We start from the raw sequence: 12,221 nt of genomic DNA, 5'->3' as shown, positions 1-12,221 counted from the left end.
AGAGCAGGTGCCAGTAGTGCCAGGGATGTGGGTTCAGTCCCTTTAGAGCAGGTGCCAGTAATGCCAGGGATGTGGGTTCAGTCCCTCTGGAGCAGGTGCCAGTAATGCCAGGGATGTGGGTTCAGCCTCTCTACAGCAGGTGCCAGTAATGCCAGGGATGTGGGTTCAGTCCCTTTAGAGCAGGTGCCAGTAATGCCAGGGATGTGGGTTCAGTCCCTCTGGAGCAGGTGCCAGTAATGCCAGGGATGTGGGTTCAGCCTCTCTATAGCAGGTGCCAGGGATGTGGGTTCAGTCCCTTTAGAGCAGGTGCCAATAATTCACCTGGGTTCAGTCCCTCTAGGGCTGCTCACATACCAGTTGGACTGATTGATCCTTGTGGGTCTCTTCCAGCTCAGAATTGTCTGTGATTTCTGTGTATTCCAAAAGCTTGCTGAACACAGGGATATTCTTTATTTCCCCTGCTGTAGTTTCCTGGGGAGCAAGTTGTCTGAAGGTCTTGGAGGGGGAGAATTGTTTCCAAGGTTTTTATGAAAATCACTGGTAAAGATCAAGGAGCATCTGAGGGGCAGGCATCAGCGTTGTTCATGAACTAACTAGTTAGTGTACAGAAGGTAATCTTGTTAAGTGCTAGTGCAGTAATCCATCCTAGAGATGAGGTAGGCTATAGCCACATAGAAATGGAAAGGATTAAACCTGCTGAACTTGAAAAGAGGGAGATCATCTGTTGGTCCTGCCTCAGCCTTATTTTCTGGTTCTTGGATAGAGCTGGGAAAGTGTTAGATCTGTGGCACAAGGCTGTATTAACCAGACCTTACATGTGCACTGCTAGAGTTGATAGTGAAGTGTAGAAGTTATTTTTAATTCTTTTTTGTTATTTAATTCTGTTTTGTTTTCCTTGCTGCCATACTGAAAGAAAACAAAATATGGCTTGGCTGTGTGTTACAAATTGCTGAGAAATAGGATTTTTAGTATTAATCTGATCTGTTTAGTTGTATCTCTAGGGCAAAATGTTTCTGTACAGATTACTCTAGATGTAATCTAATGCATGTACTAAAAAGACATTGTTAATCTGGCATTCCAAATTTGACATCCCTCAAATATTTGCTAACTTACTTTAATCTCACAGTTCGATCGTGAGCACTTCAGTGAAGTCTTTGTTGACCTGAAGTGGTTTGAAAGTAAAGTGGGCAATAAATACCTCAACGAAGCAGCTGGGATTGCAGCAGAGGAAGCCAGAAAAAATAAACAAAAGAAACAAAAGGTCAGTGTATTATATGCACAATATCAGAAATAAGAATGTTACTTTTTGCAAATCAGTAATTTAGTCTTAGACTAATTAAGTGGCATAAGCCTCTGTTTTGAGATTTTTTTCCAAACCAGAAAAGGTAAAGTAAATTGTAACAGTCTGCATTCTGCCTGTATGCACTGCTGGTTGTGGGTGATGAAATGGTTCAGTCAGGGGCGGGTGCTCATGATTTTAAAAGTCTTGTAAACCTGTATTTAATGCTTTGCTGTTCTTCAAAAGCAGCAGAACTTAACTTTTGTGTGTGTTATGATCAAACCTGCTACACTTCGTAATCTTAATTTTTAATGCATGGTCTGCTGCAAGTTCCATGTATTTCAGATACACTGATAGAACATTCATGTATGTCTTGGTATTGGCTAACTACTGGACAGCAAATAGGGAACAAGCAATGCCATTGGTGAGCTATCTCAGTCAGTATTAAACTTGCAGTTGTAGATATAACCAGTTAAGAAGAAACAGCACCTTGTATACGTGTGTGCTACTACACAACAGCATCCTGGCTCTGCCCCAGTGTCGAGTTCCCCACCACCACTTCCACTGACTGCCCTTCACTATGTGCTTCAGCAGAGTGTAGAGCAGCAGGAGAAAATTCCTCTGCATTTAATCTGTCTTTGTATATTGTTATCCTGTTCTTTGTGTACAGAGCTTGGAAAGAGTAGCACTTTGGAACACAAATATTCAGGTATTTTTTGAGAAGTAGTTAACGTTTTGACACTGCTCCTTTTGTCTGATCTGTCCTTCTTGTCTGCTTAAATAATTTTCTTGAAGCAGTTGTAAGAGAAGGAAATGGGTTTTAAAATAAATAATATGTATATATTTTGATTGTAGTATTTTGAGTTGCAAGTTTTGAATGGGGTTTGTGCATATTAACCTGTATTTTTACATTATCTCAAATCTTAATTTAATAGGCTCAGGAAAATTCTATATCTTTGGCTGCTTTAGAAAAAAATGAAGGTGAAGTGACCCCTAAAAGTAAGTGCAAGTAATTTTTCCATGCACACATAACAAAAAATGTGTGTATAGATTTTAAAGAACTAAGAATTGCATGTCAGAGATGAGCTTACTCTGAATGCAGGACATGCAGTCATCTGTTGGGAAGTGGAACTGCTCTGGTGAGAGAGTGGGGCTAAAGCTTTAGAGGTGCTTCTTCCTTGCCCTGTATTTCCATGATGAGTTAAAGGAATTAATGAACAAACCTTCAACAATATTATGGATTTGATAATTGTATGCATAGGTATTTTCTTAGATGAGGGACAAGGGAACAGATTTTTGTGTAGCTTTAGGGTTTTTGGTTGTGGTTGGGTTTAAACTCATTCTACTTGTAGGAAGTTTCTTGCTCATGTTCTGAAATTATTGTCAAAAATGTATGAATATTACTGCATGATATTAGGTGATGTTGCTAAACATAATTGAATTTTAAAATTCTTTTTGTGTTTTCTCAGACTTTTTTATGACGGCTTATATTATCTTCTCTTTTCTTGTAATTGGGCTAAAAAATGGGTTGCCTGTCTTAAAAATTCAAGAATTTTTGTGGATAAAGATTTTGTTTGATTGTTTCATGTTATTTTCAGCGCAAGAAAGGTGTGAGTACCTATAGTTTTGAATTGAGGAGTAAAGTTAAGGCTTAATGTCAGAAGTGAATGTTTTCAGACCTTACTGTAGTAGAGAAGTGAATGTTAATCCTTTTTTTTGTGACTGGTTTTCCAGCCACATTGGAAGATGAACCAGAAGATGATGATCTGTTTGAAACTGAGTTTAGGCAATACAAAAGAACTTACTACATGACTAAAATGGGTGTAGAAGTAGTGTCTGAGTAAGTATATACTTCTTTTTTTATTCCTAAATGCTGAAGACAAGTCTTTGTAGATATGTATTCGAGGCATACATTTGTAAGTGTGTATTAGAGACATTTTTCAAGAGTGCATAGTGATGGGACAAGGCATAGTGGCTTCAAACTGAGAGGGGGTAGGTTTACTTTAGATAATAAGGAAGAAATTCTTTACTGTGAGAGTGGCAAGGCACTGGAGCACGTTGCCCAGAGGAGTTGTGGATGTCCCATCCCTGAAAGTGTTCAAGGCCAGGGCTTGGATGGGGCTTTGAGCAATCTGGTCTATGGAAGGTGGGCAGGGGGTTGGAACAAGATGATCTCTAAGGTCCCTGCCAACCCTCAACATTGATTCTAGTAAAAGACAGAATATTCATCCCATGTCAAAAGCAGAGAGCACCTGGCAGAGTACTGCAATGGTGATTTTGCCGAATGCAAGAAGAGCTGCAAATCAAGGTTTCTGTAATAAGTATTTGAGGACCAGAGAGGAAATTAATCTAGAAAATCATGATATTATTAGATTTGCAAAATGTTCCACCTTCATTCCTATGTACAAGGTGCTAAGTACTTTTTATATACCAGTGAAAATGAGAAAACTAATAAGTGTCTTTCCTTTTTCTTTTAAGTGCCTTCCTTGCTGATCAAGCTGAATGTTATGTCCAGGCAATACAATGGATTTTGCATTATTATTACCATGGAGTTCAATCATGGAGCTGGTAAGAAAAAACATTAAATGGGAGACTGCTGAAAGGTATTTCATCTTCTATGCTGGGAACATTTAATGTAGTTTGGTTTGTTTCTGATCTGTGAACACTGCTGTGCTCTAATTAAGTCATGTCACTTTGGGGATTTTTTAACCTGCAGGTATTACCCTTATCATTATGCACCTTACCTGTCAGATATTCACAACATCAGTGAACTCAAAATCAAGTTTGACCTTGGAAAACCTTTCATGCCATTTGAACAGCTTCTTGCTGTACTTCCAGCAGCTAGCAAAGATCTGCTACCTAAATGTTACCAGGTAAGATATAGAATTCAATTGCATTATCTATCTACTGCTTACTCATTGTCTGCTTTATTTTATTTTACTCTCTTCTTAGTGGTTTTGCATGTCTTGTTAATTAAATTCTATTTCTGCATTTTAGATGTATGGTTAAATATTGTACTTGTTACTATATGTAGTGCACTGTAAAGTTACTAATAAATACAGAATTTTACATTTGCTAAGCAATTTCCAGCTAGGCCAGTTAAATGTTTCATTCTTGTACAGCCTTCCTTTGTCACTTCCTACAATTACTGCTAAATTGCCTTTGATATCATCTCTATTGTATTTTCCTAGCATTTGATGACTAGTCAAGACTCTCCTATTATAGAATATTACCCACCTGATTTTAAAACTGACCTAAATGGTAAACAGCAGGAATGGGAAGCTGTAGTATTAATCCCCTTTATTGATGAGGTAAGTTCTTTCAGCATCTGCTGCCCATAAAAGCTGCATTACAAAACTTCTGAATTTCTTAATTTATCAACGGGTAGACGTGCAGTTAAGTGGAAGTTTAAATTAACACTTTATAACACCACAGAAAAAAATATAAATGTTTGCTGCTTGGGGAGTAAGTCTAGATTAAGTAACCACAACCAAAGTTAGTTTTAGGGAGCAGAAGTCCTAAGTAATGGCTGTGGACTTGGTGTTGTTAATGTTTTTAAAACACCAGTAATAGGGAAGCATTAATGGAGAGCAATAAAAGGGTACTTTGCATATAGGATAACAGTGTTAGACAAGGCTACCCTTTGGAAACAGGCTTGCAGAAAGGTGATTATTCTCCAAAGCCATTCCATTGTAATTGTTCTGGGAGCATTTTGATCAGGGACATGAGAAAGGGTGGGGCTGCAGCTGGACACTGAGCACATAGGGCACCTGGATGTCTTGGGTTACTTTCCCAGTGTAGTTTTCTCCATGCTAACTTTTGTTGCCAGTTTCACATGTGCTAATTCCTCTAAAATTTAGAAACGACTGCTGCAGGCCATGGAATCCTGTAATAAGGGCCTAAAAGAAGAGGAGAAACGAAGAAACACTCACAGTGCTTGCTTGATGTACTGGTATGACAAAGATGCTGAGTTCCAGTACCTGTCACCGTGGCCAGAGAAATTCCCTGCAATAGAACGATGCCACACGAGGTAATGCTGCAGTAACTGTTTTACAGCAGGCTAAAAGGAGTTGGAGGAGTTTTAGATTTTTACTAACATTTTAACCAAACCTTGCATATGTCAATATGTAAACTGAGAAATGAAAAATATTTAATTAGATGTTGCCTGCTTTGGATAGCACAGTAAAAGTATTTGTCCCTCCAGATGTTACCTTGCAAAACAGATGAACCAGTGCTAAGTTGTCAAGAACAATCCAAAGAATGACTAAACTTTGTATGACAGAGAATGAAAGACTGGTACAAATATCTGATAAATAGTGATCATTTACTGGAATGCTAATTCCAGAGTGTTTTTTTTTTAAATTTAAGCATTTGGATCCAATGCAGAGAATTAAACACAAATTTGTTTTTCACCTTCTCACGGAAAGTAGCCAGCTTTAGTTCACACAAACTGAAGATGAAATGGAAACATAAGCTTAACAGTAGTCAAGCTTAAAGCAGAGTAGAGCAGGAGTGCCTGTTGCTGGATTACAGTCGGTGAAGAATGGACAGTTGTGAAGATGAATGATACCATATAGAACCATTGCTAGTCAGAATTCAGTAATTACAATTATTTAAGAGTGAGTTTCCATCTATCCTGAAGTTTTGTCTTTTTCCTAATGAATAGTCTCTCTGCAGCAGTAGCATGGGTATTTTATAGTCCTTTCTATATATTCCAAGTGACATAAATTAGTTGCTGGAAAGCAAAGGGTTTGTCAATTAACGAGTGAATGAGGAATGATTTTTTTCTAGAGGTGTAGGTCAATCTGCATGAGCAAATGTTGTGCCACTTCTTTTTTAGGTATAAAACAATACCTTTGGATGCTTGGCATGTAGAAATAACCCACAATAAGATAACTAAAATCAACAAGAGTGCACTGTATTTTTGTGGATTTCCTACTTTAAAGCACATTAAACATAAGGTAAACGATTTTTCTCTTCCAGCATTTCAATTGTACATAGTAGATAACTATGTTAGAGCTTAAGTTTTATATGCTGTTTTGTTTTTACCCAGTTCTATCTTAAAAAAAGTGGTGTGCAAGTGTTTCAGCAAAGCAGCCATGGAGAGAACATGATGTTGGAAATCATAGTTGACGAGAACTCAAAGGACCAGGTAAGCATTCAGCTCCTAGCAAAAGACCAAAACCAAACAAAAAAACAAACAAACAAACAAAAAAAAACCCCACAGCTGGACAAAATACTTACTAAGAAGTCTGAATTTGTTAAATGGTCAGATTTGAGGTGTTTAAATGCTGAATTTGTGTGGGAAACAGTCTGGAATTTTGGGTATCTGCTAAAATCATGTATCGTTTTCCAGACTTCACACTATGAAGGATCAGTGTCCTTGGTTGAGTTTCTGGCCTTGCTCTGTGGTAGCATTTAGATGTTCTTGGGTAAGGAGCTAATGAATGGTATAAATGCAGGGAAGCAGTCTCCAGAGCAGTGGTGTTTGTCTTTTGTCTGCCTGAAGAGATGACCACTTGAAAAGAAAAAGTGTTTCCTTTTAATCAACAAAGCAGACTTGATGCCTTCCACTCTAATGAGGCTCTTTGATAGGGGAATCAGAGAGAAGAGTCAAAGTAGCAAATGACAAGTGCAGAACAGAAGAAAATTCAGAAGTAAATAAAATAAGGGAGAGAGGAGGAAAACAATATAATATGATATGATTTTACAGTAGAGGGATAGGGAGAGTACATATTATAGATAGATGGCAAGAAAAATCAAGTAGGCCTAATGAATATCTTTAAAAAAGCAGAGACTTGTTAGAAAAAAAGAACATAATGTGAGGCTGAATTTACAGATGCCAGCAAGTTGTGGACATAAAAGTTGTTCCTTTTTTTCAATGTGATATATAAGTAAAATATATCATACAAAATACTTTGGTAATCTCAAATGGTCATTTTATTTATTGTGTCTCAGAGACACAAATAGTTCTAAGTCATTTAACAAAAGAAGTACTTAGTAAACCTCTATGAGACATTCAAATTATGCCAGGTCTTTCAAATAACACATGCAACATGTTAAGAGCCACATTTTTAATCAGGGATTATGTAATCTGTATCAAATATATTTTAGTAAGATAAAGTTAGTTTTTTATTCTGCAAGAAAATCTGTTAGTAAACTACTACAGTTTTTATTGCAAAAACAGCTTGAAAATACTGTAACAAAAATCTTCTAGTATGTTAAACAATTAGTAATAATACTTCTGGGTTTTTTTTCAGATGGTAGAAAACGTTGCCAGTTCGATACTTGGAAAGCGAGTTTTTGTTAACTGGCCCCACCTTGAAGAAGCCAGAGTTGTTGCAGTGTCAGATGGAGAAACTAAGTAAGAGTTACATGATATGTAGTTCCTTGTTGTCTTACTGGTTTTTTTTCAAATGAAGTTCCTTGGGCTGCCCAGAAATTTTAATTTTATTGTAAAACTAACTACCAGTTAGTCCAGATGTAAGAAAGCTGCTTGGTGAAGAATGTTTAACATTGTCCTGAGGTTTGGTTGCCTCTGTAGCAGTCTAGTCTTTCACTGTTTGTCATAGATGTAGAAGCTTGGGAAGAGCTCCTTCTTAGTTTTGAGGGAAAAAGGCATGCACAGAAATCCACACAGTGAACATTTCTATACAATCCTCCTTTATGAATAGCATATGTACTGGTATTTTTTATTAAAAACATGCTGTGGCCCATTGTGGAAGGGATAGAGAAAACAATGCTGCAAGTCTTCACATCCTTAACAAGTCATTTCTAACTCTCTTCAGTTTTGCTCGCAGTTGGTTATGGCTAGGTTAATCTTACTTGGTTAAATTTTTTATCTGTCATAATATTCTCAAGGTTTTATTTGGAAGAACCACATGGCACACAGAAGCTTTACATGGGAAATGCAGTGCCCCCAACCAAAGTGGCTTATGTTGGAGATAAGGAGCAAAGCATGTGGGTAAAAGAAGTTCAAGGCATTTCAGAGCAGTAAGTAACTTCAAAAATTAAAGTGTAGCTTTGCATTTTATGTCTTGGCTGTGTTTTGTTCCTGTATTGCAGACTTAAGTAGCGCAGAAGAGCTGCTGCATACTTGATGATAAAGGTTAATCAAGTCTGCTTAAATTTAAAACAACAACATAAAAGAGCTTATGTTGAAATTCTGTTCTGAGGTAACTAAAGTTAGATGCTGTTACAAAAGAACTCTAAAGTGAATGAGTTTCAGTATTTATTCTCCCTCTCAATTTTCTCTTCTGGTGTTAGCAATCTTCAGTTGTAGGACGCATGTAGAGTGAAGTAATACAGAACCAACTTGCAACTCAACTAGCTTAGCTTTGTTACATTTGAAAACAGCTCTTGCTCTTCTAGAGTGTGGGTGCTCAGTAGACTATAAATGAGTTGCTGTGGTTTTGATGCCTCCTTGCTGGTCCAAAAATCACGAGTCAGACACAGTTATGTGATAGAAAGGGGTTACTTGTCTAAGGATCCTTAGGTGCACAGCACACTAGATGGAAAGCACCTGAAGATTCACCTGGAACATGAAGCACACACAATTGTTACGTGTTTAGCCAATTAGCATAACTGACAAGAATCCCCAATTAGAGACATAACTGATGAGGCAATTCCCCCTCAGTTCAACCCTTTCTGAATTCCTCCCTCCCACCCTCCTTAGACAGGAACTAAACTTTGTTTATGAAAATGTATCTTGGGGAGCTGGTTTCAACCTTGGCTTCCCAGAGAATCTAACCTTGGACCTCCAGCTTGGAGCTGCCAAGGAATTTATTTTGTCTTTCTGTCCAACAGAGTAGGTAAAATGCCAGCTATGAATACTGTGACAGGCTAGAGAGCTACAAAAGTATATGTAAAGATTATAGAGAATACATAAAAGCAAAAAGGCAAAAATCAGTCTGGCACCAGATTTGCATTTCATTATCTGTCATTTGAATTTGAGTCAACTGATTTAATTACCCCTAACTCTTCTACTGTAAAGATTAAATGTGCTTAAATTAATACTCTGAGCTCTGTAGTGATGACTGTGCAACAGCAGGTAAACAACTGGTTAAGCCATTTATTCTGGGTATTTTTTGTAAAATAAGAAAACTATTCCAAGCCTCTTTTAAAGAGTTTTTTTTTTGTTTTACTTAATTTTACTTCAATAAATTAATTCTACCGTCTTGGTTCAGTTCTGTTTATTGTAATCAAGCTAAATGTTCTGCTTTCTATTCAGGTACCAGAGAAGGAAAGGAATAATTATCCATGAAACATCAGTAGTGGTATATGCTCAGTTACTCACTGGTAATCGGTATCAACTAAACCAAAATGGAGAAGTTTATTTGGAGAAGCAGTGGTCTAAACAAGCTCTTCCTTTTGTTTACCAAACAGTTGTCAAGGTAAATATACAAATTCAGTACCTTCTCTGAATTATTTCAGACTCAGACTATGTTTTAAACTGTCTATTTATATAAACTTTGTAATTACTCTACTGGAACTGAATGATATTTAAGATCACCACTATTGTCTCTTTCATGTAGGATATCAAAGCCTTTGACTCTCGTTTTTCAAGCATCAAAACTTTGGATGATTTGTTTCCTCCTGGAAGTACAGCCTTCATGCTGGGATCTCCTTACTATGGCTGCATGGGAGAAGTTAGTTCCAGTAATTTCATAATTTTTCCCTGTAGATTTTTTTCTTTTTGTAAACCTAAAATAAACTAAGATGTTGTGTGACAGTAGTGGCCATTTGCTATCTGAAATTTTTAATCTAGGATTCCCTGTGGTTTAGTCTGAGCAAGAGAGGGACCTTGTGTTTTCCCTGTTCTTCTTGTGTACGAGCTAAAAGCAGAACTTGAATGCAGGATTGTTTTTATTAGTTCTTTGGGATAATACATAAAGTTCCCATTTGTGTTATTTTCAGTCATGAGTTCCTTTAGTTTGATGCTGACTTATTGGCTCTGAGGAAGCAAGGTACAGGTCAAGGCAAGGGGATGAGTCCCAAAGCATCCCTGTGCCTACTGCAGCAGAGTTGTTGATAAAGTAGAACATGAGGCGTGTTAGCCAAGGACTGCTGGTTTTGAATAGCTCTTTTCTAGCACTTGTAACCTATTGTGTTTCTCTCCAAGGTTCTTGATTCACAAGATGTGATCCCAGAAGGCAGAATCCGGGTAGTTTTTAATATTCCCTGTGAACCCCAGCTTGATACTTTAATACAGAACCAGCATGTGAGTACTTCTCCTTTTCCAGTAAAAGCTTAAACAATGTATCAAGTACATTTTGCAGTGGTAAATGTCTTTCAGGGATGTTTCCATGTAATTCATTTGCATTTGTATAAAAACTCCTTTAGACATTGCCAATATGTTTTGTTTGTTTGTTTTAAAGAAATATTCTGTGAAATACAATCCTGCATATATTTTGGCCAGCCGTCTTGGAGTAAGTGGATATCTTGTCTCCAGATTTACAGGGAGTATCTTTATTGGAAGAGGATCAAAGAAGAAGTAAGTTCTTTTTGTGAATTTTGACTGTAGAGAAGCTTCTAAATTCTGCTATAGCTCTACAGAATTCTTTCTGTGTTTTAAGTGCTGTTTTTTTCAAGTGCACACTCTTGTGATTTGAAGCTTTCTTTAAAGTATATTTTCTGTAAACTAAGTTGATATGCAGTGCTTTTTTTCTATCAGAAGCATGTTTTAATTTTTTGTTTACTGGACAGTTCTGTTTGCTTTCATATTGTAGACAGACATAAAATTGACTTTCCTGGTTAGCCATTTGCAAAAGTGAATTAGGAGTTTAAACTGACTTTGCCATACTGAGAATAAAAAAGTGGCATCAGGATCTCATTTAATTGTATTTATTACTGCTACTATAAAGGCAGATTAATTTTACCTGTAGCTTCTTTTCAGAACTAGTTAAGACTGCTTACAATACATAAGGGAGGCAATCCATGCAGTCCTGTGAATGTCAAATTGTGGTTCCTCTGTAAAGATAAGGTTGATGGATGCCTGAGCATCTTCTTGTGATCTAATGTGTACATTTCTTCCTGATGGATTGTTCAAGGACATCCTTCTGCACCTTGGGAAGTGCTAAGTTGATTATGGTTGATTAGATCTCAATTAAGGAAGAAATGTAAAATATTTCCTGCCCTCCTCTGCAATGAAGTATAGGCACACAGGTGGACAGCTGGCATAGCACAGCTTTTGCCCTGTGACATTTACAGCTGACACAATGTCAACAAGTAAACAGTACAATGAATTTAATTTTTCTGTGGTTTAAGGCCTTGAATGCATGCTTATGAGGGTTTTTTAAATGTATGTAAATACACATACTGCAAGTTAATGAACTTTTTCTTCTGTCCAGTCCTCATGGTGATCACAAAGCAAATGTGGGGCTAAACCTGAAGTTCAACAAGAAAAATGAAGAAGTTCCTGGCTATACTAAGAAAGTTGGAAATGAATGGATGTATTCTTCTGCAGTAGAACAACTACTTGCTGAGTATTTAGAAAGGTAAATGATTGGATATGAGCTTCATCCCAATTACCCACCTTTGTATCAGTTGTAGGGATTTGTCCTCTGGTCACAGATCTTCTAAGAACAATGAGTTTGTTTCTTTTATTCCAGTGTTCTGTTTTGGGATAGAGTAATTATGTTAGCAGCTTGCCGTTGGAAATTTAGCAGTATGATACTAAATTAAGTAAAAAAAACCCATCTGGGCTTTACAGTTTTTGAAGCCCAGCAGACTTGATTTTGATGGGGCTTTTTTGTGGTCTATGCTGATGTGAAACTAAAGTTATCTTCCATATTTTTGGGGGTTTTTAGGGTGCCTGAACTATTTAATTATGTAGGCAAGAACAGCCAGGAAGATATCTGCTACGAAGATGACATTTGGCCTGGAGAGGATGAGAATGGGTAAGCCATGGTCCTTATCTCTTTTCTACAATAAGGAGAATAAA

General features: G+C 37.2%; 1 protein-coding gene across 6 annotated transcripts in view; it reads left to right on the top strand.

Moving 5' to 3' along the window:
• Positions 1-12,221, top strand: part of XRN1 (5'-3' exoribonuclease 1) — a 41,631-nt gene that overhangs the window by 8,389 nt on the left and 21,021 nt on the right. For 4 of the 6 annotated variants that reach the window (XR_010441313.1, XM_064720548.1, XM_064720547.1 and 1 more), the window contains exons 10-26: positions 1,127-1,261; positions 2,215-2,278; positions 3,014-3,119; positions 3,758-3,847; positions 3,996-4,152; positions 4,471-4,590; positions 5,140-5,309; positions 6,120-6,240; positions 6,333-6,431; positions 7,540-7,643; positions 8,141-8,272; positions 9,510-9,672; positions 9,814-9,927; positions 10,401-10,499; positions 10,657-10,772; positions 11,629-11,775; positions 12,088-12,177. Coding sequence is in view for 5 of the 6 variants with exons in the window: in XM_064720548.1 (XP_064576618.1) it covers positions 1,127-1,261; positions 2,215-2,278; positions 3,014-3,119; positions 3,758-3,847; positions 3,996-4,152; positions 4,471-4,590; positions 5,140-5,309; positions 6,120-6,240; positions 6,333-6,431; positions 7,540-7,643; positions 8,141-8,272; positions 9,510-9,672; positions 9,814-9,927; positions 10,401-10,499; positions 10,657-10,772; positions 11,629-11,775; positions 12,088-12,177 (2,027 nt within the window). In the remaining variant the exon portion in view is untranslated. Of the gene's footprint in view, positions 1-1,126; positions 1,262-2,214; positions 2,279-3,013; positions 3,120-3,757; positions 3,848-3,995; positions 4,153-4,470; positions 4,591-5,139; positions 5,310-6,119; positions 6,241-6,332; positions 6,432-7,539; positions 7,644-8,140; positions 8,273-9,509; positions 9,673-9,813; positions 9,938-10,400; positions 10,500-10,656; positions 10,773-11,628; positions 11,776-12,087; positions 12,178-12,221 lie in introns of those variants that run through there. The other 2 variants (XM_064720550.1, XM_064720551.1) reach the window with 2 other exon arrangements.

The sequence above is a fragment of the Zonotrichia leucophrys genome, chromosome 9, assembly GCF_028769735.1.
Source record: "Zonotrichia leucophrys gambelii isolate GWCS_2022_RI chromosome 9, RI_Zleu_2.0, whole genome shotgun sequence".
Taxonomy (NCBI): domain Eukaryota; kingdom Metazoa; phylum Chordata; class Aves; order Passeriformes; family Passerellidae; genus Zonotrichia; species Zonotrichia leucophrys.
The sequence above is the reverse complement of the archived record's forward strand: the minus strand, read 5'-3'. Positions and strand labels throughout refer to the sequence as shown.